Below are 26,961 nucleotides of genomic sequence, written 5' to 3'. Positions count from 1 at the left end.
TTGTTTTATTTTCGTTTGATTTATCTTAATTTCCATTATTATTTACCATTAACTTTTTTTCTTTGTCTTGATTCAGTTATTTATTTCGTAAGTAGTCACTGCTACTCGTGTGAGTCACGCTCATCTCTAGTCAACCTGTTTCCCAGCTCTTACAGTTGTCTGGCCACACTGGCCGCAAGGAAAGCAACAAAAAGAAAAACAACATTTATGATTTAGTTTGTTTTCACAAATATCTGAAGAAATGTCTACATATTACTTTGTTATTGTGGGCCATAACGATAATCCCATTTACGAGAAAGAATTTAGCACCGTTAACAAAGAGCTAAGGGTGAGTTAATGGCCGTTGCGATTAGTTGCCTATTAGAATCCTCTCCTGCTTTTTGCAGAAGGAAGACCATCGACATTTAAGTCAGTTTATAGCCCATGCCGCTTTGGATCTAGTCGATGAACATAAATGGAAAACGGCCAATATGCAGCTAAAGTCCATAGACCGTTTTAATCAATGGTTTGTCTCGGCCTTCATCACTGCCAGCCAGATACGGTTCATTATTGTCCACGACAATAAAAACGATGAAGGCATCAAGAATTTCTTTAACGAAATGTATGAAACGTATATTAAGCATTCGATGAATGCATTCTACAAGATAAACACGCCCATCAAGTCAACAATGTTTGAGAAGAAATCTGAAATATTTGGACGAAAATATTTGTTATCCTAATTTGATAAAAAACGAAAACAAAAGATTAGATTAAATTTGATTTAGAATTTATTCAATTCGTTTCTTTTTCTTCTCAATCAAATCTAAAACGATTCAACGACGACGACAGATGTGTTTGTGTGTGTGTGTGTTCAAATGGACAAAAAAAAAATTAATAATGTGGAATCAATTTAAAGATGTTTTTGTTGCTGTAATCTCAGTCGAGTGTTTGGCGACCTTCTTATACATCATGCACCCATTGGATGGGACTGCTCTTCTAATGCTTCTTGTTCTTGCCGGAACGTTCGTATTTGCTCTTAGATTGGTGCCACAGAGCCAATGGAATGGCCAATGAGGGCAGAGTCATGATGGCAAAAGCCACCCAATCGAAGAAGTGGGATGAGAAACGCTTGTTGTACTCGTTCAAGTTGACAATGCCGCCCTCACCAGGCTCCGAACTGATAGCCAACTGAACCTACAATCAATTGAGACGGAGAAAGTTAAATAACTGAGGAAACGTCGTTCACACAAGGGAATTCTTACGGTTTCAGCCTCCTCGACGGGTTTGTAGGATACTTCAGCAGCTGTGAAATTGTAATAACCGAAAGCCTTTGGACGCACTACCACAACATGAGTGAAATTCGTTTGTGGAGCAATACGGTCCACTGTGGCAGCGGGTTGGCCACCGACCACTTCGAAAGCATCGGGGTGGAAACCATTGTCGACCAGTTGTACATTCGTGGCAGCCCCGTTGCCCACATTAAAGATGGTGTAGCGGACTAGTAGGTCACTTTTCTCAACCAAATATTTGTTTAGGATTTGCTTCGAAACCAGGAGACGGGCGCGTGTCTCATCTTCGCTCAGGCACACTTGGCAGAAGGCCAAAAGGGCACACAGTGTGAGGATTTGTTTAAACATGGCCTAAACAGAGTCAATGAAACACAAGAAAAAGGGGAAAATATTAAGGTTAATAAGATTTCACTTTTTCGTCTGTTTTTGTTGACGTGGAAGGGCCCGGTGCCAATGCCATATGATTGAGAGGCCCAATTAAATTGTTATTTTCAATGAAATGTTATGCACATTCGCCTTGAATAATGAATTTATTATTTTAGCTTTGTTTTGATATAACTTACTTGAATTTTGGTTATTTAGTTAAAGAGTATTTCTATAAAACTAATGATTGACTCTTACTGCAAAGTTGGTAAATGCGCTCGCCACGGCTCGGAATCGGCTGTTGTCGTTTTCGCTCGTTTCCACGTCACGACCGTTGTCGATGTATCGAGTACTTTCACCAGTTATCGATACGACTATCGAAATATCGACAACAAATAGTCGGAATATCGAAAATTCTAGCAATGTAGAAAATATTTATTATCTGGCGGTTGTAACAAAATTTAAATTTTGTGTACATACAACCCAATTGAATTATTTTATAATTCAACTTTAGTAATTTAGTTATTCGAACACTAACTAATTCCTTTGTCTTATGAAAAATACTAAAAGTATTAGTATTTTTAGCTTTATCACTGAAAAAGTGCAGAATATATTCAACTTTTACTAATCACTAATTACAGGCTGTATAAATTGCCTTTTTTAAATATTTAAATATATTCTGTTTTTTTGCACTTTTATGTTTAAACATTGCTTTTTTCTATTATTTAGTTCTTCAGTATTTATAATATAGAAAGTGGTAAACCTTTTTTTTCGGAACCGTGCAATTTCAATTTTAAAATTTTAGCTATTTGCTGGTTATCGATAAATAGCAGCACTGAAAACAAGATGTAAACAAATTTTGAAACTTATGTTATTTATTTGTTTAAACAAATTTCGCTTATGAAGTCAACACTAGCATTAGACCCCAATTTTTGTCGAACAGTTGTTTAAATACCATTCTTAGCTTAGTTTTAGGCTTTCTATATGCCGGCTCCGAACAACAAATTCAATGCCCTTGAATGCCCTTGCACCCTACACATAAGCGAGCCTGTACATTAATTTGCATATGTCATATATTTGAATTGCTTTTAATTGCAGATAAACCAAAGTAAAGCAGGTAACTTTCCTTTAGATTGATTAACTAAAAAGCCAAAAATAATATGTTAACACACCCCTTTAAAATAATTGCCAACATTTTCGCCAACACATAGGTTAGATAGCGCTTATCTTTGCCCGTGTAGCCGAATACGAAGAAAATATTACCGGCAGCGCTGCTTGTATCGCTGTTATCAGTGAGTGAGGGACGAATTCGCTTAGTTGTAGCTTGTCAGCTTGATTTTCAGTTGGAATTTTACCAGCAGCAGGAAAACTCCAGTGCATTATCCTTCTCCATCTCGTGCATTATGTCGCTTAGTGTGGAAACTGTGCAAACTAAACCCTATGAGGGTCAAAAGCCTGGCACTAGCGGATTACGCAAAAAGGTAATTTACCATTTAAATAATATTTCACAATATCAAGGAAAATGAACACATTATTAACATATGTACATACATACATACATATGTATATATATATTCGATTCCATAGGTAAAGGTTTTCACTCAGCCCAATTATACGGAAAATTTTGTTCAATGCATTTTGGATGCCAATGGAGCTGCCCTGGCCGGTTCCACTTTGGTTGTGGGCGGTGATGGTCGTTACTATTGCAAGGAGGCTGCCGAATTGATTGTACGCATCTCGGCGGCCAATGGTGTATCCAAATTGTTGGTAGGACAAAATGGCATACTGTCCACTCCGGCCGTTTCCAGTTTGATTCGTCATAACAAGGCATTGGGTATGAAAAAAATTAAGATTCCATTTCATACTTTAAGACTGCTAGTATATAGAAATTAAGTTAACTCCTTTTTAGTTCTAGTTCTATATTTAATGCCGATTATTAGTGTATCTAGTTAGTCTAGCATCTCGCGTTAAAGATTATTGTTTTCCTTTATAGGCAGTTTCACTGTACGTTTTGTTTTCTCAATCTTGATGAGCTTAATTGATAAGAATCTTCATTTAATTATGTTATATGACGAAAATTTGTCTAGAGGTGACCCAGGTTGACGAATCTCTCGATTAACTGTTTCTCCCTCACTCTCTCTCTGGTGTTTAGGTGGCATTGTGTTGACCGCTTCCCATAATCCTGGCGGTCCTGAGAATGATTTTGGCATTAAATTCAATTGTGAAAACGGTGGCCCAGCTCCCGATGCCTTCACCAATAATATTTATAAACTATCAACGGAGATTAAGAATTACAAATTGGTGCCCCAACTACAGATTGATATCTCGAAAGTGGGTGAGACTAGCTATGATATTGGCGGCAAGAAATTCGTTGTCGAAGTGATCGATGCGGTGGCCAATTATGTCCGTCATATGGAGGAGATATTTGATTTTGCCAAACTCAAGGATTTCGTAAGTGGCAAGAGCACGGGCAAACCCCTAAAGATGCGTATTGATTCGATGAACGGGGTTACTGGATCGTATGTGAGAGAGATATTTTTAAATCGTTTGGGTGCAAGTGAAGCATCAGTGGTTCATACCACACCATTGCCCGATTTTGGTGGTCTACATCCGGATCCGAATTTGACCTATGCCAAGGATTTGGTTGAGACAGTGGCCAAGGGTGATTATGATATTGGCGCCGCATTTGATGGTGATGGTGATCGTAACATGATCATTGGCAGCAAAGCCTTTTTTGTTACGCCCAGCGATTCATTGGCTGTGATTGCCCACTATCTGGAGGCCATACCATATTTCCAAAAGAATGGTGTCCAAGGATTCGCTAGAAGTATGCCCACCGCCTCGGCTGTCGATTTGGTTGGCAAGAAATTGGGCAAAGAGGTCTTTGAAGTGCCCACCGGTTGGAAATATTTTGGTAATCTAATGGATGCCGGTCGTCTGTGTTTGTGCGGTGAGGAAAGCTTCGGCACTGGCTCGAATCACATACGCGAAAAGGATGGCATTTGGGCTGTCCTCGCTTGGATATCCGTTATGCAGCACACCGGCAAGGGCATTGAGGATATATTGAAGCAACATTGGTCGGTCTATGGACGTAACTATTTCACTCGCTATGACTACGAGGAATGCGAATTGGATCCATGCAATGAGATGATGTCCACCACAGAGAAGACCATTACCTCACCTGAATTCGTGGGCAGAAGTTTCAGCAGTGGCGGCAAAACCTACAAAGTTCGCGAAGCCGATAACTTTAGCTATACCGATCCTGTGGATAAGTCGGTGGCCACCAAGCAGGGTCTGCGTATCGTTTTCGAAGATGGCAGTCGCATTGTGATGCGTCTGAGTGGCACTGGCAGCTCTGGAGCCACAGTGCGGTAAGTTTTGCCATCACAATCATAATCTAGTCAAAAAAGTTGTCACTAAAATCTCTCTTTGCTCTGTAGCCTCTACATTGATTCCTATGAAAAGGAGAATGTCCTTGGCCAGGCCAGTGTTATGCTGAAGCCATTGATTGACATTGCTTTGGAAATCTCACAGCTGCCCAAGTTCACTGGACGACAAGCACCCACTGTTATTACATAAATAAAGGCAGATCAGGAAAAAAAAAAGAAAAAACAGAAGCGAAATCTACACGCGATTCGCCAGTTACACTTAATCCCCGTCATTGTTAAAAACTTCTTCCTCAAACATTTTCCTCTTATTTGTTATGTTTTCGAATTTATTAAAGTATTTTGATTGTCCAAGATCTCATTTAATGGGCGTGGCCAAATACTCGAATTCACTGAGTATCATATTAGGAATACGTTGCTCCAAGACGCTAAGCGGCAATCGAGCCAAACGTAGAAATGATTGCAAAAAATGTAGCATGGTGACCACATCAGAAGACAGGATTTTAGAATCACTGAGGAAAGAGAAGAATATTTAGCGATTAATTATTAGATAAGAAACAAAAGAAAAAAAAAAACAACAACTTACATCAATTGGACCTCGGCCAGGGTGACAACATATTGACTTAAATAGCTTATATAAAGCATTTTAACATTTTTATGGAATTGGTGCAATACTGTCAATAGACCCATTATCAATGGACAACAATCTATCACATCTTTGGCTGTGCGCGGTAAAAGGCAATCGGTATTCACAGAATGTTGCAAACGACCCACATGGGCGATGGTGAAGAGTGTTAGAAATAGCGAAACATTGTGCGTATTCTTGGTGAAACAGAAAACCTGTTCCAATGGCTCATAGTTGCCCGTATAGAGTAGAATATCACTTAATTCGGTTAAAAGACCAACTCCCTGTTCACAGCATAGTTTACGCTCAATCGAAAGATCCAAAAGGAAGGCCCTGCAAATAGAAGAAACAATGATATATTTGATCAAACTGAACTCTAAACTCTCTATATGCACTCACTTATTCAATGTATCGGTGGTATTCTCCAATAATTTGGCATCACATTTACTGCTGAAACTCAATTCGCCAGCTATTTGCTGACGCAATAATTGCTTTTGGCCCAACGCTAGGATCCAATCCAATATCGTTGGCCACACTTTGAGCCAACGTTGGCAATAGGATTGATAGTATTTTGATGGCTGCTTGCCGGCAATGTCACCAGGAAATTCACGGGATTCCAGCTCTTTGGTTAAATTAGCTAATGTCTCACACCACATGCGATCTTGGGTTAGATTCTTTTGTAATTTATCTAGATTTATTTTCAACTCATTTGCCAACATATGACTATATAGACGCTCTAGTCCCACCAGACCAGCTGGAGCCAATGCCTCACGCAGCAGGGCAAAGAACGGTGAGGCGGCCAATATCTCATGATGTGGCGTACGTTTCTCATACCAGCGCATCTTGAGATCAAGATAGATGGTGGAACGTGGCTCAGTGCAACGCAATATCTCATGGGCCAGGCGGCCAATAAAATTTTGAGAATGTGAGGCATCACCTTGAAGTGGCGGAAAATTTGGAATGCGTATTGTTGGCGATTGATAGGCTGATTGCCATTCTTGGATTTTGATTTTCAAAAATGAATTGCATTCCTTTTCCACATTATAGTTAATAATACGCTGTGACTCTTCCAGCAATATCCGTAGACCTTGAACCCTTAAATAATCTTCAATATACTCAAAGGAACGTCGATAACCCTCAATCGTTTTGGCCAATTGCTGAAGTTTCGTCTGTAGCACATGAACCGGAGATTTACCCTTCTCTGGGGTGAATATCAAACCCAAATTATAGGCATTTGCCAAATGATTGACCAGCTCCTTACGTATGCCATCTTCTAGCAATTGCTTGGGATCCAATTCAATAACACCCACCAGAGTCCGTTTCATCATCAGTATGCCCTTGGTGAATACAGCAATTGAATTGGTCAATTGGGCAACCTTAAAACGCTCTTCAAATTGGGCATATTCGCGTAGTTTCTCCTTCTCCAGACGTGTGGGAAACTCCTTAATCACATTCGTTAACAATTGTATAATCCGGGCTAGAATATTGAACATAGTCTCGGGTACAATCTGTAGGACTCTACGCAAAAAGTTGGCCAATTCGGTGCTATAGTAATTTGAAACCGAAACAAGATCCTCGCTCTTTGCCTGATTGATACGCATTAACGGCACCTCCAGAGTGCTGGCCAATTTAAGGAATATGGCGCGAATGCCAATAACCGCACGTGGCTGACGTTTAATATGCTCCTGCATGTGGGCAGTGTAATCCCGCTGCAATAATTGCCAGGCATAGCTAAAATCACAAATCATTTGGATTTGTATCTCCAGATCCTCCTTCAGATTGATCAGCTGCAACAGGACAACAAATTATCATTTAAAGAGATTCAATCAATAGACTATATATGTATACACACTATTCACCTGAGCCATTCTATTGAGCAAATCCCGTGTCTCTTGTAATTGCTGTTTAACCAACATATTGGCATGTAGATTATGATATTCCTGTACCTCATCCAATGCCTGCATCACTTGTATGATCAATCTACCTGATTTTTGTGGTTTTTGCAAATCCAATTTGTTTAGTTGCTTAGCCATTTGACCAAACCATTGCTGTAGATGGCTATTCGCCTCGATTTTCGTTAACGGACGAGAGCCGGCAAATGCCTCACTCAATTCGCCAAGTCTTTCGATTATCTCACCGCGACTCTTCAAGAAGCGTTCAGATTTCGAGGAATGTATATCATTTAACAATTCTTTAACAACCAATTCCATTTGACTGCAATTCAATAAAAGTTGATAGATTTGCTGTTTCTCCACATTTAGTTCGTTGGTTAATAACTTTTGCACTTGATGATGATGATGATGACCAGCCGATGGATTAATAATAAATACGGCTTTTGTTGTATGTAGGGAATACCAGCGTAATAATACATTTGCTTGACGCATTAGTATAATGATTTTATTGGCATGTTCCAGAACAAAATCATCATTGAGTATTCCCTCATGCAGGATATCTTGAGATTTTTGCAATGTCTTTAACATCTGTTCCTTATTGGCTTGCAATATGGATTTGATGCCCATTGTGGGATTAACAACTTGATTTATAGCCAAATTTGCAGCTTTAAAATCAGACCAGGCATCTAATAGATTAACAGTAATGCCCATATATATGGATATGATCCAATTATCAGGAAAGAATTTATCAATAATTTCACGCATTTGTGATGTTTGTGTATGCAACATTTGGGGGCAAAAATATAGACAAACATATAGCATAGCTGCTTGAGTGGAAAAGGCTGTAGAACGATGCAATGGATGTGGATAAATGGCCAATTGATTGTAGATATCATCGCAACGTAAACGGGCAATAACCAAATCAATGAATGTTCCATCAAATTGAAAACGTGAAAAATATGCTTCAGGATATTTTGATACACTCGTTGACAGATGATGATGATTTGAGGATAGTTCTGTCGATGGCTGTTGATAACCAGTTGATCTTAATAGCAGGCATACATCGTGTATATTGCTTTCGCCGCCAACTCCTCCCATTCCAACAATACCACCACTGCAACCAGGAGCTAAGGCATCGCCATTCGGTGTGGCATAACGATAATAGGCAATCATTAAACGTTCTCTCACATCACCTGATATATGAAAATCAAGTATTAACAGAATAACACCATATAAATAAAGCGATTCGCATAGCAATTGTTTGCCCTCCTCATCTTGTAGCAATGTTTCCAGATTCTGTTGGATGTAATAGCCCGTGTTTAGCTCATCAATAAATTGTTGCAAATCGGTGGCATAATGATGGATACTTTGAAAGGCCAAATAGAAGCGTTGTATTAATGGCAAATGAGATGAACGCACTTCATCATCCAGCTCACTGAGCTCCTGCAGTACATTAAAAACACAAAGTTATCCTATTAACTTTCAATATACACAATGAATGCATCTTACCCGACTCTCCTCAATCTTTTTCTCAATGGCCTCGGCGTCTTTGAAGTAGCTAAAGTCCAAGATAACTTCGCCATATTTCTGCTTATCAGCTTTTGATTCCAAGCTGTTGATAAAAATATGCATTATCTATCTATCTGTCTATATGGTATATAACTTTAATAACTTACCGATAAATTGATGGAACATAATCCTTAAGGCGGAGAACCTCGGCGATTATGGAATTGCCAACGGATACGATATTAAGCAGGTTTTGTCCACACGCATTGTTCTCCGCCAGAAATTCTGTCATAATTAGAGGCAGAGGCAGATAGCTAAGTGCTTATGTTTCCTGTTATTTTAATTACAATTTTTTTTGTTTCATTGGCTCGCAAATGATGTCGTTTATGTGTTGTACAGTGCATTTAGCTAATCAAAACTTAAGTGCTGCAAAATTTGGTTTTATCGGTGAAAATATTTTTACTTGCTACTCGAGATTTCAGTTTTCAAAAGTGGATAAATCGACTAAAGCTAGATTTAGTGTTGGCAAAACGCTATTTTTCTATAGATTTTAGCGTTGCCAGCCTGCTTCTTTTGTTTTGTTTTTATGGCGCGCGTTGTTTGAATTGCGTTTATTTTGGCGGTTAAGTTTGAACATTGTTAAGTTTAACCTAGGTGGGCATATGTAAGCCAGATTATTATTGCACACAACTTGCAAATCGAGAAATATTGTATACTGAACAGTATTTTGTGTTATAAAAACGAGAAATATTTGGTTACTCTGGCATCTGAATATTGTATTCTGAACTATATTTGTTCTATGGAATTGTTTGTAGGGAATAGTGCAAGCAAAAGTTTTATAAAGCGCGCGTATTTGTGTGTCCGAAACGTGGCATCTGGCAACACTATCTTAAAATTTGTCAGTTTTGTTTAGCCGAAAACAGCTACTTTTCGCTATAATCCCACAAAAATATAAATTTCTTCGCTAATTACACAAGAACTATGAAAAAAATCGCCAAGGCGCACCCGAGGTCGTGCTCTTGCATTTCGTTTGGTAACAAATTTATGTACCTTTTGCAACCGAGTAGCTTTGCTAAATAATTATTGGTTTTTAAATTTGTAACGACACTTAAAAACATACAGCTTAATACTGGTAGGCAAAAAACAGGGAAAACTAAAGAAAACCATCTGACAGGGACATTTTACGTTTACCAACATTGTCAATAAATTCCGCCGGCTTTTGCAGCCACTTTAAACTAAATCTTCAACATGGATAAATGGTTTGTGTTTAATACAATAAAAAATATATATATGTATAAGTATAGATATTTTTATTCAATTAACATTCAGGTTGGCTCCAGTATATCACAATCTGTTGATAAGTAAAAATTTCGCAGATTGCCGAATCATTGTTGAGGACAAGACATTTTCGTGTCACAAAGTTATTTTGGCATGCGCATCAGAATACTTTAAAATCCAGTTCGAGAAAGAGCCCGAATCTGTGGAGTTTCCCCTGAAGGATGTTCGATTGGATGTTTTCGAGAATTTTCTCGCATACATATACACGTACGATGCAGACAAGATGGCTACCTATAGCTTCCCGAATTTGGAAAAACTTTTCGAGTTTGGCGACCGATTCCTGGTACCATCTATCGTAGAAGAGTGCTTTCGAATTTTTGAAAAAAAATTGCAAACTATGGCTATCGGGGAATTGATTTCCCTTTTTAAGCTTGGTCATAATCTGTTCAAGAAACGATTAATTCAATTGGTTACGGATGAAATTCATAACAATCCCAAAAAATTTAACCACGGGGCAAACCTCTTCGAGGTCATGAAATTGCCAGAAAGTGTTTTTGAACAATATGTTAAAAGTGTGTCTAAAGCTATGTCGCAATCAGAGCGTTTCATGATGATTGAAAATTATATATCAGCCCATTATTCACCCGATATACGAATAACTGAAGAATCTTTAAATGCCGAAGATGAAGAAACTGACGTTAAAGTCGAGGATCGGTCTATTGAAAAGAATAAAGAGCCTGAGATGGAAGTGGACAAAAGTAACAGCTATCAGCTATTAATTAATCGTCTTTTGGATACTATAGACTATACAAAAATGACAAAGAAGGATTTTTATGAAATTGTTGGAAATTCTTGTCTACTAACCTACCGCGAAAAATTTGAATGTTCCAAGCAGCTAGGAATTGAAAATGAATCTAATAATCAACGTTGTCAAAATTGTGACGTTGTAACTTCTTCTTCTACCGCTGATCTTCATGGGATTCCCATCCCAAGAAAGTTACGTAAAAAAATATGAAATTTCTTCCATACTCCGCCACTGAGAAAGTATAAATGATATTGTTCATATTTTTGGGTTTGAAAAATATAAATATTCATATACAAATTTATTTCTTGTTAGAATTTTATTTGTTGTTGTTTTTTTTCTTTCATTTTTTGTTTGCTCTTTGTTTTCGAAACAAATATAAATATATGTATGTACATATGTGTATATAGGTACATACATATGTAAATATGTATATGTATATAATGTTTTTCGACTACAACAAAATGTACAAAATGTATTGGAAAAAAACCTAATGTCGAATAAATATATATATGTATATATAGCTATATTAAAAAAAAGGTGTAATACAATCGTTTATATATGTATATAATTATATATGTTTATGTATGAATGTGTGTGTGTGTGTGTTTTTGTTTTCTTTTTAATATAGTAGATACTATTGATTAAAATGATATGGATGAGTGTTGTTGTATTTGTTGTTGTTGTAGTTTTTGTTCAAAATCGTTGTAAATATGTTTCATCTGCTAGATTGTTAAATATATAGTTCAATAGATAGATTGTTATACATACATATATATTCTGTGAGCTAAATTTCATATATGTATGTATATATATATGTATGTATATATATTTTGTTTGTTTGCTGTAAATATTGAATGTTTGTATACATATGTAGCTGCCTCGTGTGTGTGTGTCTGTTTGTGAATTATAAATATGTTTCAATATATTATATATAGATGTATTGTATTATTTATGTGATTTTTTGCAATTTCATATTTTTGTTTTTTTTTTTACACATTTTTCAAAAATGTTTTTTTTTTCCCTTTTTTTTTTTTAAAGTACATAAGAACATAAGAATATAGCATATTTTTAGGCTAAATATCACCCACGATTAAATCGTTGCTTAAAACTACAATAGAATCTAACGATACACAAAAAAAAAAAAGAAAAAGAAAAAAAACACTAGACACTATTTATTCGAAAAATTCAGACATTTAAACCAAAGACACAAAGTCGACACTAAAAACTAGATGTTGTATATGCAAAACTATACATCATTTCAAATATATGGGGTATATATGTATATATATATATATATATATATATATATATGTATAGATATATCTATAATCTATGGTGTGTAAATATAATATATAACGTAAGCTCGCTGAACATTTCACAATACATTTACTAATTTCGTTTTCTTCTTTTAGAAAGTGTTTCCCCCCCCCCCCCCCATTGATGTCTTCTCTCTAGAGAAGGATACGTTCGCTCTCTCTCTCTCTCTCTTTCTGCCACTCGTCTAACTCTTTAGACATAGTCCGATGGCACTGTACTAGTGCTGGTCTCATTGATGGCCGCCAGTCTGGGTATGCGACGTTGTGTCATGGCCACTGGTTCGCCACCAGGTGAAAGACCATTACCACCTGGAATGGTGTTGCCACCACCACCACCACCAGCACCGCTACCGCCGCCACTGTTGCCACCATGATGATCCCAATTGGGCAGAGGCTGGGACATAACATTAAGACCAACAATTTCATAGGCTCCCTGATTGCCACCGCTGCCACTGGCTCCTCCAGGCATGGCTGTTACGGAAAGATCCGAATAGTATGCACTACTTGGAGCCGATGATACTACCATGGGAATGTCTTGTTCGTGCGATTGGAAATTGTATTTCTGTAATGCATAAATGAATGGATGGATGGATGGATAAGTTATTGGTTGAGATTAGCTGTGGCTTCTTTCTTTTGGGATTACTCACCTCACCACATTGACTGTATGCGGTATTCTGATACGACGGATTTGCCGAACGTACCGATTCGCGATCCAATTCGGCATAGAGAGCTTCACTAACACCCACCGGACTGTATGCATCATCCATGTGGGTATAATGATTCTCGGCCGGTGATGTTGATGGCGGTCCAATTTGATCGGGGCCACCGGACGATGAGCGACGACTGCCTCCTAACCAGGTCCAAACGCCTGAATTGCTTGTGGGACGGCGTATGCTATCCGCTGAATGTTTTATCGATATGGGTGAACGATTTTGACCATTACCATTCCGATTATTGCGACACCACCAAGGCTGAGGGCGACCACCTGTGAAAGAGCATACCAAATACATACATGAGAGATTCAAGTGGCTATGACATTTTGCAGTTTCTTATATATACAAGATACATATACTTATACATATGTACATATACATATATTTCTTCTATAATCGAGCGATAAATCAAACATTCACCGCAGACAAAGCAAAACGATGAAAAAAAAAAAAAAAAACAAAACAACAAACAGAAACAAACAAAGCGTAAATTAAATGGCTGTCAACTGGTTAGCGAGGTGGCAAAATAAAGTGCAATACCACTAAACCACTGCACCACTGCACCACCAACCAACCAACCAATACTTGCAGTTGGCGATTGGACAAAATGCCAAATGGTTGATTTTTCTTTTTTTGGGTTTTTGTTTGCTAGAGATCCTTTTCTTATCAGCATATGTGAATCTTAGGTGAGAGGTGGTTTCGTTTCGTTTCGTTTCGTTTATAAGCCAAAAAAATCCATGCCAATTGGTTTAGACTTTTATCACATATTTTTCTTTTTTTTTTTTGCAATTGAAAAGTTTCCTCATCATTTTGGTTATGTGCACAAAATAATTCGCTAATTACCCATTGAAATGTCAAATTGTGCAATTCTAATTAAATTCAAACAATTTTGCATATGTGGCCAATGTGTCGTATGCGTAACATTATTTTAATTATATGCACCTTAACGATAAAAACAAATAAAGAACTGGTGACATTTTGCCGCAAAGTCTTTTTGGACATTATCTGGCCAACTATTAAGACTTCATTACACATGTCATATTTGCCATTTGTTAAAACAAACAAAACGAAAGACACAAAAACGAAAACGAATTCCAACTATCAAATGCTTGTTATTACCTCTATATACACATACATACATACATACATGCATACATACATATATATTATTTAATTTTATTTCTTTTTGTTGGTTTATGTACAAAACTAAATGGCTGCGAAATATTTTGTTAAACAGAAATTTTGCCATTTGTTGCCCCTGGCTGCAGATAAGCTGAGTAAGATAAGACCCAGAGGCACTAGGTAGAGGTGCTACTCTTGCAGTAGCTGTAATGACTGTGCACAGTGGTACACAAATGCGCGTAGACAAAAGTTTTTTCAAATAAAAAGAATTTTCGGGCTTGTTGCTTCCATGCAAATAGATTGAATTCAAAATATTTTGCTTATTTTCCTACTACGTTTCAAGTTTACGTTTTCACAGGTTTCTAGGAATATTATTCTATCTTCAAAAGTTAAAAACTCTATATAAATGATGTTCAATATAAGGTTATTTCAATTGTGACTTTTTGGTTTAGCTTAAAAGACATGAGACCAAATCACTCTCTGAATTTGATCGAATTTCAATATCCAAAATCGATTTTTCCTTTCCACCTCTTGCATATCGATAATTTAGCATTTTTAATATCGAACTTCATCAGTTTTTTAATATCGATATCAAAGACCGATTTACTGACGTTTAACTACATTAAATTTCACTACGTTATAAGTAAATTGGACTTGAAAATATGTTAAATATTATTTGCAGTAAAGTAATTATTACCTCATTGTCATTGATAGCCTAAAAGATTTTAAAAGATTTTTAGATAGTTTGTTTTTAGAAATGTGTAAAAGCATTTTCCACAATTTTCTATGCCTTATCAGAATCGGCGAAAAGTTAGGCATTTTATATACATATATATCTACATATATCTAACAATAAGTCAAAAACTATTTCAAGTATTAGTTGATAACTATTGTTTTCCTAAGTTGTGTACCTATGGAAAACATTTAAGCTTTGTTTACTCAACATTTCTAAATTCAGCTGGTTCGTTTGCATGGGTTCTTATACTCCATTATATTCTTCTTAAATTGCAATAATTTTGTAATCACTGTGCGTAGATTTTGCTCACTCGGTGCTCGGTGCTCGGCACTAGCGGTAGCTGTGGCAAACTATCGTTAACACAGCACAAAAACAGCCATTAAAACCAACTTTGAATTCAACTCTGTAGTTGAAGTTAGATGTGGTCTCTGTGTATGTATGTATGTATGTTTGTTTGCTTGTATGCATTTTATATTGGTTCGTTGTGTCTCTGACATGCACAAAATGCATGTACACATATGAGCACCTACATACGATAACGTTTTGCTGTCGCTTGGCGTTTCTTTTTCGCTGGCTAACTTGGTTAATAATCGCCAATGTCCAAACGAGCCAAAGTCAAAGAGCTCCAAGAGCTGGAAGAGTTAACTCTCTATGAAGTACATAAATCATAAGCATACTCGTAAAATGAGACCGCATTATGCATGTGCATAACTTGGGAAATTGGCTTAAACTGAAAAGAAAAAGAAACCCCAAGCTAACCATACGTATAAAAGTCATTTGGTTGCGTATGCATTCCACTAATTAGCTGGAGATGGCCGAGACGGCTCCACTCTCTGCATAACATCTTTTTGGCCCGGTTTAATGAGAGTGAAAGGCAGAACTTAAGCCAAAGTCGTGAAAGAAGAAAGACAGGAAGCAGAACGGATGTGGCTAAGGTTAACCTAGGCTTTATTATTATTACTTATAACTCCATTCACCTGGCTTCAGCTATCCTGCTTAAAAACAAAGGGGGGACCAATCTTATTGCCAGGATGTTAGAGTATAGTCAAATTCGTCGTAAGCTAAACATTTTTAAAGCTCATTAATTTACACAGGCCGACATTTTTGAGATCATGAAAAAGTGTTTTAGGTTCAATAGGTGATTTGGGGGTGTTGATCTAAGTTTTTGCCCATCACGTCAGGATTTCGCAATATTTTATAGTTAAATTATTATACTAAAAACATTGTTATTTTAACTTATTAATATATTAGGTATGCTTTAAAAGTAATTTACAAAATTTCAAAAAGACGTTTCTTTGTTATAACGCATAATATCTTACACTTTGGATAAGGTTCCAAAATGAGTGAAATTTGAACCAAAAAGTATGCTGTAGGGATTCGAAGGAATCGCTTTATTTAATTTTAAAGAATTATTGGAATCCTATGCACTTAAAAAATTGTTATTATTAATAATGTTTGCAAACAAGAGCTATTTTTTTTTCGTACAGGAAATTCTAAAATCTCTTAAAAATGCAGAAAAGTAGCATACTTTTGGGTGCCTATTTTTCAATCCAAAATCTGGATGTGATGGTCAAAAACCCAGAATCAAAATACCCGAATTAGTTAAGAAAACCTTTCAACCTTTTAACCGTCACCAAAAATATTATCGGCCTGTGGTATTAGTCAGGAATTCAGAAGGGCCAACATATTATTATTAATTTAATTGAATAAAATGTTACAATTAGATTTATTTTATTGTTTAAATCCAATACTAAAAAGATTTTACATTTACGATGACAGGGTCAAGAAAATTTATATCTATTTTATATTTCTCGTCACCAAAAATATAAAATATATTCAAATGGACTTCCAATCGTTGTAGATTTTAAGCATATTAGCATCTAAGATTAATATTAAGGATTACTCCATAATTTTTAGACAACGATGATCTTGACATTTAAGGTTCATAATTTAACAAGGGGAAATCCCGATATATGAATCAAAGATTTTGATGCTACAACATAGGTATATACGTATTTAGTATTCAATATTTTAGTTAAGAAAATAAATAGCACAACTTTCCCCGAAAAAACACAAGTTTGACGATTTTGGAGATGGTCTCAGATTTTTGAAGTTTTTCGTTGAATATATGTATATATTTTTATAACTTTGTTATTCTTCCATTAGAACACTGAAATATAGAACTAATGTGGCACAAAACAATTGGAACATATCAAAATTTCATCAAAGTCTAACAACTAAAATCTATTACATATCCTTTAAATGGTATCTTGATTACTTCTACAAGCTGGTAAACACATTTTTTCCTTTATATATATATATTTTTTTTTTTTTTCAGTTTTTTATGAAAAAATTCACATTTTTTTGTTTAAAAGTTGTTGAAATTGATAATATATTGGATAATATTCGAAAGATATTCTATTTTGGCCGAAGGCAGACTACTGCTGGACTCGATTGATGATGCTGATCAAGAATATATATAGAGGTATGTGTATATTTTATGGAATTTTCAATTCTGCGGATATTAAATTATCTTCAATTATCCCATATTAAAAGTTCTTTAATTTTTCGAAAAGTTTTCCCCTCAATTCTTGTTCAATGTTGAAATGCACATTTTTGGGCAATTGAAAATTTTCTCCATTTGACATTTTCGAAAATACCAAAAATAAAAAACAAAACAACAAACTCAAAAAAACAATGAAAAAATCCAAGAGGAAGAAAACAACAAAAAAAAAAAAAACAGCTTTTGGCAACTGGAAACTGGCAACTGGCGCTTGTCTCTCAACTCTCGACGTTTGACTTTGGACATAATCACGAGACTTTAAACGCTTGCTGACAGTTTAACGATTTTGCGGCAATTGTTTGTTTCTCTTTTGCTGGTTGTTGATTTTTTTGTTGATTTTTTGTCAGTTTGTTTGTTGTTGCTCTTGCAGCCGTGCGTACGGCGAACAAAAACAAAAAACAAACAACAACCCGAAACGAGCATTTTCATTTTGGGATACAACTAATTGGCTGCTGTGACATTAAATGCCGACAACAATTTGTCCTGCATGTCCGATTGTCATGAGAAGCGACAGTGAAATTGGCGCCAACTTTCAGTTGTGTGAAAGCGAGCGGGAAGGACCCAAAAGTCCACACCACACCACTCCAAACCACCCCACCCCACCCCACTAAGCACCAACAGCCATCCATCCATCCATCCATCCAACCATCCATCCACCCATTCAACCATTCATCCATCTATGCAAACAACAACTAAACCCTCTTTTCAAGCAACTAAATCAAAAATTGACAAATTTTTTTTTTTGTTTTTGTAGCACGATTTTTAAACGTGTTTCTCTCTCTCTCTCTCTCTCGCTTTGGGGCTGTGTGCCTTTTTGTGCCTTAATTTGTTGACAAATTTCCTTTTAGTTTTATTTGTTTCACTGTGAAAGCACGTAGCAATTGTAGTTGCAGTTGCATCTTAGATTTGTGGCACGAACATGAAGTTCATGCATTGTCAACCAAAGCCAAACAAATCCAGCAACATACAAATTAAAATGTTGCCACTTGTCTGCATCTTCTTTCTTATGCTTCTGCTTCTTTTCGTTCGTCTTTTGGCTTCTTCATTGGAATTGCATGCAAAAGCAAAATTATGCAATTAAAAATGGAAATGAGAAAATGGGGGAAAATCTCAGAAATGAATAAAAATAAAAATAGAAAAATGGGAGGAAAAAAAAACTAGAATCTAGCTAAAGGAAATGAGATGAGTTGGCTAATTGATCAACTGCTGAATGTGCAAAACTAATGTCGAAAACTAATCATTAAGGCAACGAACTTCGCATACCCTAATGATGCCTAACTAAGCTAACTAGGGAAGAAGAAAAGGTTCGATTTGGTTAACAAACTTTATGACCAAACACACACATTGAAAGGGATCTATAAAATTCTATTAACATGCTGAAACTGCCTAAAGAAATGTCTTTCAAATCATATTATAGAACATTTTGTATAACACTTTGTCCAGATTTGTAGAACACTCGATGTAACAATTTTACGAACAATTTGTGCTAGTTTAATCTTGGAATCCATGTATAACAGATTAAGCAACGATTAGAGCAGATTATGTCCAAAAGTAGTTACTTTGTGTACAAGAATTTGTGAAACAATTTTTGTATAACAGTTCTGTATAACGCATAATGATCATTTTTGTGTGCTACTGTTTTAAAGTTCATACTTAGATGTTAAGATAGAGTATATAAAAGTTTTGTATAACAGTTTTATATAACATTTTTGAGCCGTTTTGTTTTTGCTACTGTTTTATCTTACGCACATTTAATGGTAAAGATGATTCGTATGACATTTTTGTATAATAGCTTTTTTATATAATCTCTTCTAGTGATTCTCTTCTTCTTCCATGTGTTTCGTGCAACATATGAATGCTAAAAGCCGATTGTATAACAGTTTTCAACTACTCATTATATAAAAAGGACGCACTATTATCTTTAAGCTCTTACTAAAGTTTTGCTTAGCATTTGCGATATAATTTTACTTATCTGAAATATTTACCATTACCATTTGCATTCGCCGATTTAATTCTGTAAAGATAAGAACAAGAAAATTAGTTAAACATTGAAAGAATTTGTGTATGGACAAGAACAAAAATCAAAAGCATAAAACGAAAGACTTAGGACACAAACTTGCGTGTGACATTCATTTGGCATGACATTTTGGATTTACTGCCAAGCAGATAACAACAACTACACAAATATTGACAGATTTACTAGAGAGAGAGAGAGAGAGAGGTAGAGAGGGGTAGAGAGGGAGAGAGAAAACCGGATTGACTTTCTAGAAGTAAATTTCTATAACATAAACTAAACTAACTATTTGCACTTGTTTCTTTATTATTATTATTTTTAGTTTTTTATTTTTTTTTTGTTGCTTTCTGGGTCATATTGAGAGAGCACGAACCTGATACCTAAATGCTTATAGATTTGTATGCGTATCAATTAACTTCTGACTGTCGGACGTCTGTCCCCACTGTCTGAATTCAATTTGATTGAGTACCCGGCCGCATGCGCTGAGCTGCAAATATTTTCCCCTCGCTTTGCCTTGATCGATTATAATGTTAACTCGAACTTGAGTCTTGAGTTTTTCTTCCATCCTTTAGTTTTTTCTTTTCGTTTTTTTTTGCATTCGATTTTTCAATTTCAATGAACAAGCCTGGCCTAAGCATTGGATTGCCGTTTGCCGTTCATTTCTGCACTAATTTTCCAACTGTATTTCTTTTTTTTTTTTTGGTTGTAACGCTTTTTTCTTCCATTTTTTTTTCTTCTCCTTTTGTTGGCCAAGCTTTGTTTTATGTTCAATTTTCCAAGCTTGTTTTACGATTTCTCTCTTGTTTTTTTTTTTTATTTCACCTTGATCGAGTTTAGCCACGCTAATTGAACACGCCTTTTTATGTTTAGTTCAGAGTCATGAAACGGTTAGATTTATTTTATTTAACTTTTTGTCAAAACAATTTCAACAAGTTAACAACAACTAACAACAACAACAACATCAACATAGCTAAAGAACCTTGAAGTGTTTGGAAAAAGTCTGGTTTTTCTGGATATTGAAAAGTTATTAACTCAAATTGTGAATTCACACTGAAAAATGCCATAAGAAAAACTATAAAGACGAGTCTAAAAGAAGATAAGAATGAGCAGTTAAGATAGAATGTTGCAGTATTAAGTTTTGGTAGAGGGGGGAGTAAATGAAAAAAACATTTCCTTCGAATCGATTGTATGCACTTTCTTGTGCAATTAATATTTTTAAACTGAATGCAGCTAATGAATAATAGGAACAAGTTTAGATCTTTCAAGTTGTTGTGGCCAAGTATACTGAGTATATGGTATTAACATTCCATGAAAGTGAAGCAATTACCGTAATATTTACATCTACTTTCTCTCAAGTTTGTCTCTGTCAGTCGTCTCCCTCCGCACCCCCCCTCCCTCTCGATGTTGATGTCAACAATCAATTTGGTCACTTTGAGATTTTTCCGACACAAAAATTAAAGCATGTCTAGACATTGAGTAAACATTGTCGAAAAAATTGAAATGGCAGGTGCCACTTAAACTGAACTTACTCCCCAATGAGACTCAAACTCACACACACACACACACACACAGAGGCTAGAAACAAACACTAGCAACAACAAATGCAAGTTGACAGTTGGCAATACGATTGGGACATGTGCCATGAGCAAATTTATAACGCCATTAAACGCCGATCGAGAATTGCATCAACATCAGCATCAGCATATATGCAAAATAAATATCTACATAGATATATGTATATATATACTTAAGTGTAACCGATATTACATGTAATTGCTGCTAATTTGGCAGCCAACACGTCCACGAGCACAACGTGACATGGTCCAAACAAACTACACAGTCGCCTCAACACAGTTGCGAAAATCAGGCAAGAACAGCAACAGAAACAGCAACAAAATTGAGTGACTAAGCTGATGGCGAAGGTAAACAGTTTGACAATCAGGTGAGGGCAAATCGTCTGTATGGTGGGGAGGTGGGTGGCATGAACGGGAAGGGGGACAATCTCACTAATGACAAGCACCGTGAGAATGCATTCGAGATGACCTGCCCCACCAAAAACTGCTAATACACTTGATTTGTGGGACACAAGGCAAGGTTTTCAACACAATATAGGGTAGCATTGGGTATTCATTCGACAAGGCCGCAAAAAAAAAAGGGGGAACAAGAACTCGACTAGAAATGCTAGATATAACAGTTTGGAAAAACCACTGCTCATTGTGTTTGTATGGCGACTTTTTCGATTATCATTATACCTTCTAAAGTATTATATATAGCAGTTGGTATAACAGTTTGTGTAACAGTTTTTGTAAAATTTGAATAACAAATAAACACTTTGACAGTTGAGAAAGTAGTTAAAAGATTTGCTTCTTAAGCAATCTGTTTATTATTACTGTATAACAGTTTATGTGAAAATTATGCCAGTTATTCTGTGATATATACTGTGTAGCTTCACTTGTGACTTTATAGAGACTTTGTACTCTTAGCTATAGACTGTAATCTAATTACTGGTTTGTTTTGCTTGTATAAAAGTTTCTGTAGACAGTCAATAGAATCACTTGAAGAACAGTTTGTAGAACAGTTTGCAGAACAATTTCAACAGTTTCTATGACTGTTTTAAAACGGCAGTTTAACTATGTATGACAAATTATTAGAACAGTTTCCATCATAGTTTTGTGTGCTTTTTTAAGTGTGTGCGTATAATAGTTTGTATGACAATTCTATGGTTAAATTGGGTTTCGATAGTTTTTGAAATGTTTTTTAAAGAAACTAAGATATTGTGTTTTTTTTTATAAAATTTACCTAAAAGTTTGTAAAGAAGTTAAGGTGATATTTTTTCTTTAAAAACTTTTGTTTACAAATCATTAAATATAAAAGTTTTGGTATGAAACGGAAAGACATTCTATAGAATGTCCATTACAGTTCGAGTATGAAATGAATAGACATTCTATGGAATACATTATAGTGTATAACAGCTTGTTTATGAATATGTGGAGTACTTTTTATATAGTATAACAGTTTATACAAAACATCAATTATATCTTTGAATACAAGTTTAGATGAAAGAGTTTGTGCAAAATTTGTATTATGATTAGAAATTAGAAATTTAATAATCATTCATTAAAGTCTTTTGATTCGTTTTTTTTTGTTGGGGGTGCCAGAGGGTATCATAGATGGTCGAACTTGAACTAAAAACGATTTATACAAATTCTAACTTGTTTGTTTTTCTTTCGCTTGATTTGGCTTTGCCAAATTATTTTGCGCAAAATTAATTTTATGCAAACATGCCGCCAAATAAGACGCGACATGACAATTTAATTGGACGCGACATGCGGCCAGACTAACGGCAGCAGGTAGCAGGCAGCAGGCAACAAGCAGGCAGTTCATTCAAATTCAAATTCGTATTCGTATTCGAATTGGAAGCTGGAAGCACTACATACAAAAAAAAACAACAACAACTGGCAATCGCTAAAATTTCTGTTAATTTGGCACTCGCGTGTGTTGTAGTTGGTTGGACGGGACAACGCCTCCGCCCTCGCCCTCATCATATTGCTACCCTGTCTCCCCCCACCCCCCTCATCGTATTACAATGCTAAATGAATGCCCATTTAAATGTATCTTGTCGCAATTTCGGTGTGTGACCCACTCTATGTCTTTTGAATAGACTTGAGTTGAGGAACCAAAAAAAGATAAAAATGCCTTTTGGCTATAAAATGCTGTTGTTGTTGCTATTGTTTTAAGTGTGTGTGTGTGTGTGTGTGTGTGTGTGTGTTTTATATTTATTTTTTCTTTAAAGAGCAATTAAGTAATAAAGCAATTTCATGTTCCTTTGTCTTTTAGCGTCGATTATTTTGTTGCCGCTATTCTTAGTTTCACTTAAAAGGTTTTATTTACTTGGATTTTTGCAGTGTTTTTTTTTTTTTGTTTTGTTGTATTTTTGGTGGGCGTTTAATTGAATTGCCGTTGCTATTGCCCATGCCTTGAATCTTGTGGTGTGTGTGGGCAAGTCTACAGAGTACAGAGAACGGGAGAGATCCCACAGTTTAGATATTTTTGCCATATACACACATATATCTATCTATATATGTACATATATTCAATTTGTCTGGCGTGTTGTAAATGTCGCGGCACATGACGGATCGCTGGGGTCGCCAATGGGTTAAGAGAGTTGAATGTACTTGCTTATGTACATGTATGTATGTAGAAAACATTCAATATACATACATACACATGCATTAATGTTGGCTTTATCATGACTAATTATGGCATTTTTTCTAGCTAAAATGCCAAAGGAGCAATTGTCTATTGACTCAACAGTTGTTGAGACTTAAAATTCGAAATTTATTAATGCAATTGAAAACTATTAATAAACAGATAAATTGCAAATAATAAACCATATAATTGTTTAAGCGATAAACATGTTTTTTTTTTTCTTTCTACAATTTATGTATATGGAAATAATTTATAAATTATTAACTCAAATACTTCCACATGTGTCGAATATAATTACAAAGATGAGATAAAAACTATTATTAAAACTATTTAGGTTGTAATTAAATAAATTGCAAGAAATAAATTGGTCTTGAGCAAACTTTTTAACGCCAAAAATTTGGCTCATTTCTCATTTGACTAAACATTTGTATTCTAAAACTTGGCGAACTTATTTATAATTCGAAAAACTTTAAATCAGAAACTCAGGGCTAAATTGAGTGATATCAGCTAAAAATTGTTTGCAGTTGTGGTCTGAGAAAATTTTGTAATTCACAAAAAAAAACACCCAAAAAATATTGCGTATCCGCCAGGTGGGTTTTTAAATTTTAGCCAATTTTATTCAACTTTGTTTTTAAAAACATACAAATGTATTAAAATTATTGTATAAGAAAGCAATATCTTGTTTCATTTGTTCAACTTGTTCAACTTTTCTAATCGCAAATTTGAACATCCTTCAAAAAGATGTAGAAAAAGGGAAAATGCCAAAAATTAATTTTGTTTTATAAGTTCTCAGTAAGTTAATTCGTTTTATTAGCTTCAGCTTGTACAACATTTTGGAAAAGTAAACAGGAAAATGTAGGCTAAATAGCTCTTTTTTTGGATTTTGGTTTTCAGAATTTAGCCCTAAGCCAAGCTAGGAAGAAGTCTTTTGTATATAATGGATTGCTTACCTTTTACATCTTAGAACTATGACCATTACAATAGCACCTATAATAGCCGATATGATTGAAACTATGATTAGGGTGAATGCCCATCCAAGTTCGCCAGCGGTATCTGCAAGAAAAAAAGAGAGAGAAAAGCAAAAAAATTAATATATATATGTAATGTAAACGGAAGACAACCAAGAATATGTGTAGCAGTTATATGAGTGGTGTATATAATGAGTATAATAAAACTGGATAATCAGGCTGGGCTAGTAACAACAACAACAACAACAACAACAACAACAACAACTCGATAACTGGAGTAGAATGTGGGGACCCCACCCAAAACCCAAACTCAAAGCCAATGTAATTCTATTTTTTTTTTTGCCTTTTTATGATTATGCAATTTTTATGGGGCGATGGCGATAAAGATGATGAATTCATAAAATGTTATGAATATGAATATGAATAGGCAGCTAGCTGGCCAGTCAGGCAGATGGCAAAAAATAAAAGGTGTTGTTCATCTAGCTGTAAAACGTACGAAAAACGTACTCGAACTCGTATTCAAGCATCGTGAGTAAAGTCAATTAGGCGAGACGATTAAAATTGCTCTCGAAACTCTGAAATTAAACTAGGAAAACGAAAGAGAAAAAGCGGTTCTTCCTCGAATAGAACATTTAACGATGCAAAATTAATTACAAACTTTATTATCATAAGAACGAGATGTCGACAATGTGGACGACGACGTCAATGGTGACCATCATGATGATGATGAAGATGATGAAGTTGACGACGAGATGAAGTTCGTGCTGCTGCTGCTGCTGCTGCCCCCGCTGGTGATTTAGAATATTTATGGGCACAGTTAAATGAGGCGAGCAATGGTTAAAGAGGGGAGGCATATCGGTATCTCTCACTCTCTCTCTCTATCTCTTTCTGTCTCCCTCAAGGCTTTTTGACCCTTTTTTCTCTCTGTGTGCGCGACCTTATCTTCAAGTGGGCATCTGAAAGTGACTAGGGGTACGAAACCCGAGCCCCAATGGCAAAAGGTTACCATTCAGCAAACAGAAATCAACACGCATATAAATATTTCAGTTTTGTCTGTAAAAGAAGGAAAGAAGACACAACGACAAAGAGAGAGAGAGAGAGAAAGAGGGAGAGAGCGCAATGGCATATAAAGTCTCTCGCCACATCCTTTTGATAAAAGCCGAAACGAAATTATTGCAGTAGCTGACACAGAGAGATGGTGAAAAAGCGTAAACTAATGGAAAAACATGGTGAACTCTAAATACCCTTTCAACAAACTGTTTCATTTACAAACTATTCCAGATCTAAGGCTCCCAAAAGTATGCAATAAGTCATCTAGGAAATCGCTTTAACCTAAAATAACATTTTTTTTATGTATTGTGGTCAAATATCTGAAATCGAAAAGTTTAGCATACTTTAAGGGGTATAAATATTGTTTATTATTATTTGAAAGTTTAACCAGAACTAAATTGTGCTCTGTCTAGGCACTATTATTTTAACATTAGCTTTTCATAGTTCTGGAGAAAAGGAAAACATATCTCAAACTTTGTAGCTTGATTTCCTTCTATATAAAGCATACATGATCTTATGATTTTTCAATTTCTTGCAGTATCTTTGAACAAACTTTATGAGAAATTCGTAAATTGCTTGCCTTTGGCTCTCTATACTCTATCGTAATATAACAAGCGAAAATGAAAGTAATTTACTTGCCATATATATTAACTGTCTAGATGAATGGACTGCTAACATTTACCCTTCACTCCCTTTTATCACCCCCACCTCACCCTATCATCGGTTGGCATCCTTGTTTTTGCTTCATCCTTCCTGCTTTTTTATTAGATTTGAGAATTACACTAAAAAAAAAAACCAAATTGACCTCATTTTCGCGCGTATAATTTTTTTCTTTTTGGCTTCTGGCCACCTTTTCGTTTGTTATCTCATTGTCAGTTGCTTAAATATTTACGCTGCTGCTTTAGAGAGTAAGGGTGAGAAGGAGAGATAGGAGGAAAGAAAACAAACGCCATTAGCCATCTTCTTAGCCTTCTTCTCTTACGCCATTTTCTCTTTGTCTTAGGTGTAATAATTCAATTGGCAAAAAAAAAAAAAGAAACAGACGAAAACAAAAAAACGAGAACTCATTTAGTCCAGTGTAATTAATAACAAACACAAAATGAGTAAGTTGAATGAAAAGTAATTTTCGTTTCAATTGAGGATGTGG

At 35.6% G+C, this 26,961-nt stretch overlaps 6 protein-coding genes across 7 annotated transcripts in view; 3 read left to right on the top strand and 3 right to left on the bottom strand.

Moving 5' to 3' along the window:
• The first annotated feature begins 146 nt into the window (after window positions 1-146).
• Window positions 147-751, top strand: LOC6639066 (probable trafficking protein particle complex subunit 2). The gene is made up of 2 exons (XM_002062029.4): window positions 147-328; window positions 387-751. Exons 1-2 carry the CDS (start codon window positions 242-244, stop codon window positions 717-719), a joined length of 420 nt encoding a protein of 139 aa, XP_002062065.1. The 5' UTR covers window positions 147-241; the 3' UTR covers window positions 720-751.
• Window positions 750-1,949, bottom strand: LOC6639067 (translocon-associated protein subunit beta). Its single transcript, XM_015179054.3, has 3 exons — window positions 1,832-1,949; window positions 1,242-1,619; window positions 750-1,173 (listed from the first exon to the last, which is right to left on the bottom strand). The coding sequence occupies exons 2-3, from the start codon at window positions 1,614-1,616 to the stop codon at window positions 976-978; spliced, it is 573 nt and encodes a 190-aa protein (XP_015034540.1). The 5' UTR covers window positions 1,617-1,619; window positions 1,832-1,949; the 3' UTR covers window positions 750-975.
• A 974-nt stretch (window positions 1,950-2,923) lies between these two features.
• Window positions 2,924-5,368, top strand: LOC6639068 (phosphoglucomutase). Its single transcript, XM_002062031.4, has 4 exons — window positions 2,924-3,112; window positions 3,219-3,465; window positions 3,784-5,002; window positions 5,072-5,368. The coding sequence occupies exons 1-4, from the start codon at window positions 3,035-3,037 to the stop codon at window positions 5,208-5,210; spliced, it is 1,683 nt and encodes a 560-aa protein (XP_002062067.1). The 5' UTR covers window positions 2,924-3,034; the 3' UTR covers window positions 5,211-5,368.
• Window positions 5,326-9,466, bottom strand: LOC6639069 (WASH complex subunit homolog 5). The gene is made up of 6 exons (XM_023181729.2): window positions 9,211-9,466; window positions 9,044-9,146; window positions 7,502-8,977; window positions 6,042-7,429; window positions 5,604-5,975; window positions 5,326-5,529 (listed from the first exon to the last, which is right to left on the bottom strand). The coding sequence occupies exons 1-6, from the start codon at window positions 9,330-9,332 to the stop codon at window positions 5,376-5,378; spliced, it is 3,615 nt and encodes a 1,204-aa protein (XP_023037497.1). The 5' UTR covers window positions 9,333-9,466; the 3' UTR covers window positions 5,326-5,375.
• Window positions 9,467-10,178: 712 nt separating this feature from the next.
• On the top strand, window positions 10,179-11,424 carry LOC26529483 (kelch-like protein 40). Its single transcript, XM_023180417.2, has 2 exons — window positions 10,179-10,299; window positions 10,370-11,424. Exons 1-2 carry the CDS (start codon window positions 10,289-10,291, stop codon window positions 11,331-11,333), a joined length of 975 nt encoding a protein of 324 aa, XP_023036185.1. The 5' UTR covers window positions 10,179-10,288; the 3' UTR covers window positions 11,334-11,424.
• Window positions 11,425-12,551: 1,127 nt separating this feature from the next.
• Window positions 12,552-26,961, bottom strand: part of LOC6639070 — a 36,705-nt gene continuing 22,295 nt past the window's right edge. The window contains exons 2-5 of one of the 2 annotated variants that reach the window (XM_047012036.1): window positions 24,747-24,849; window positions 19,559-19,587; window positions 13,087-13,424; window positions 12,552-13,001 (exon numbers count right to left, since the gene is read on the bottom strand). In XM_047012036.1, coding sequence (XP_046867992.1) covers window positions 12,633-13,001; window positions 13,087-13,424; window positions 19,559-19,587; window positions 24,747-24,849 — 839 coding nt within the window. In that variant the 3' untranslated portion in view covers window positions 12,552-12,632. The remainder of the gene's footprint in view (window positions 13,002-13,086; window positions 13,425-19,558; window positions 19,588-24,746; window positions 24,850-26,961) is intronic. The other variant, XM_023181627.2, reaches the window with a different exon arrangement.

This window comes from Drosophila willistoni (assembly GCF_018902025.1).
Source record: "Drosophila willistoni isolate 14030-0811.24 chromosome XR unlocalized genomic scaffold, UCI_dwil_1.1 Seg144, whole genome shotgun sequence".
Taxonomy (NCBI): domain Eukaryota; kingdom Metazoa; phylum Arthropoda; class Insecta; order Diptera; family Drosophilidae; genus Drosophila; species Drosophila willistoni.
Note: the sequence above shows the minus strand (reverse complement) of the source record. Positions and strands in the feature narration are given on the sequence as shown.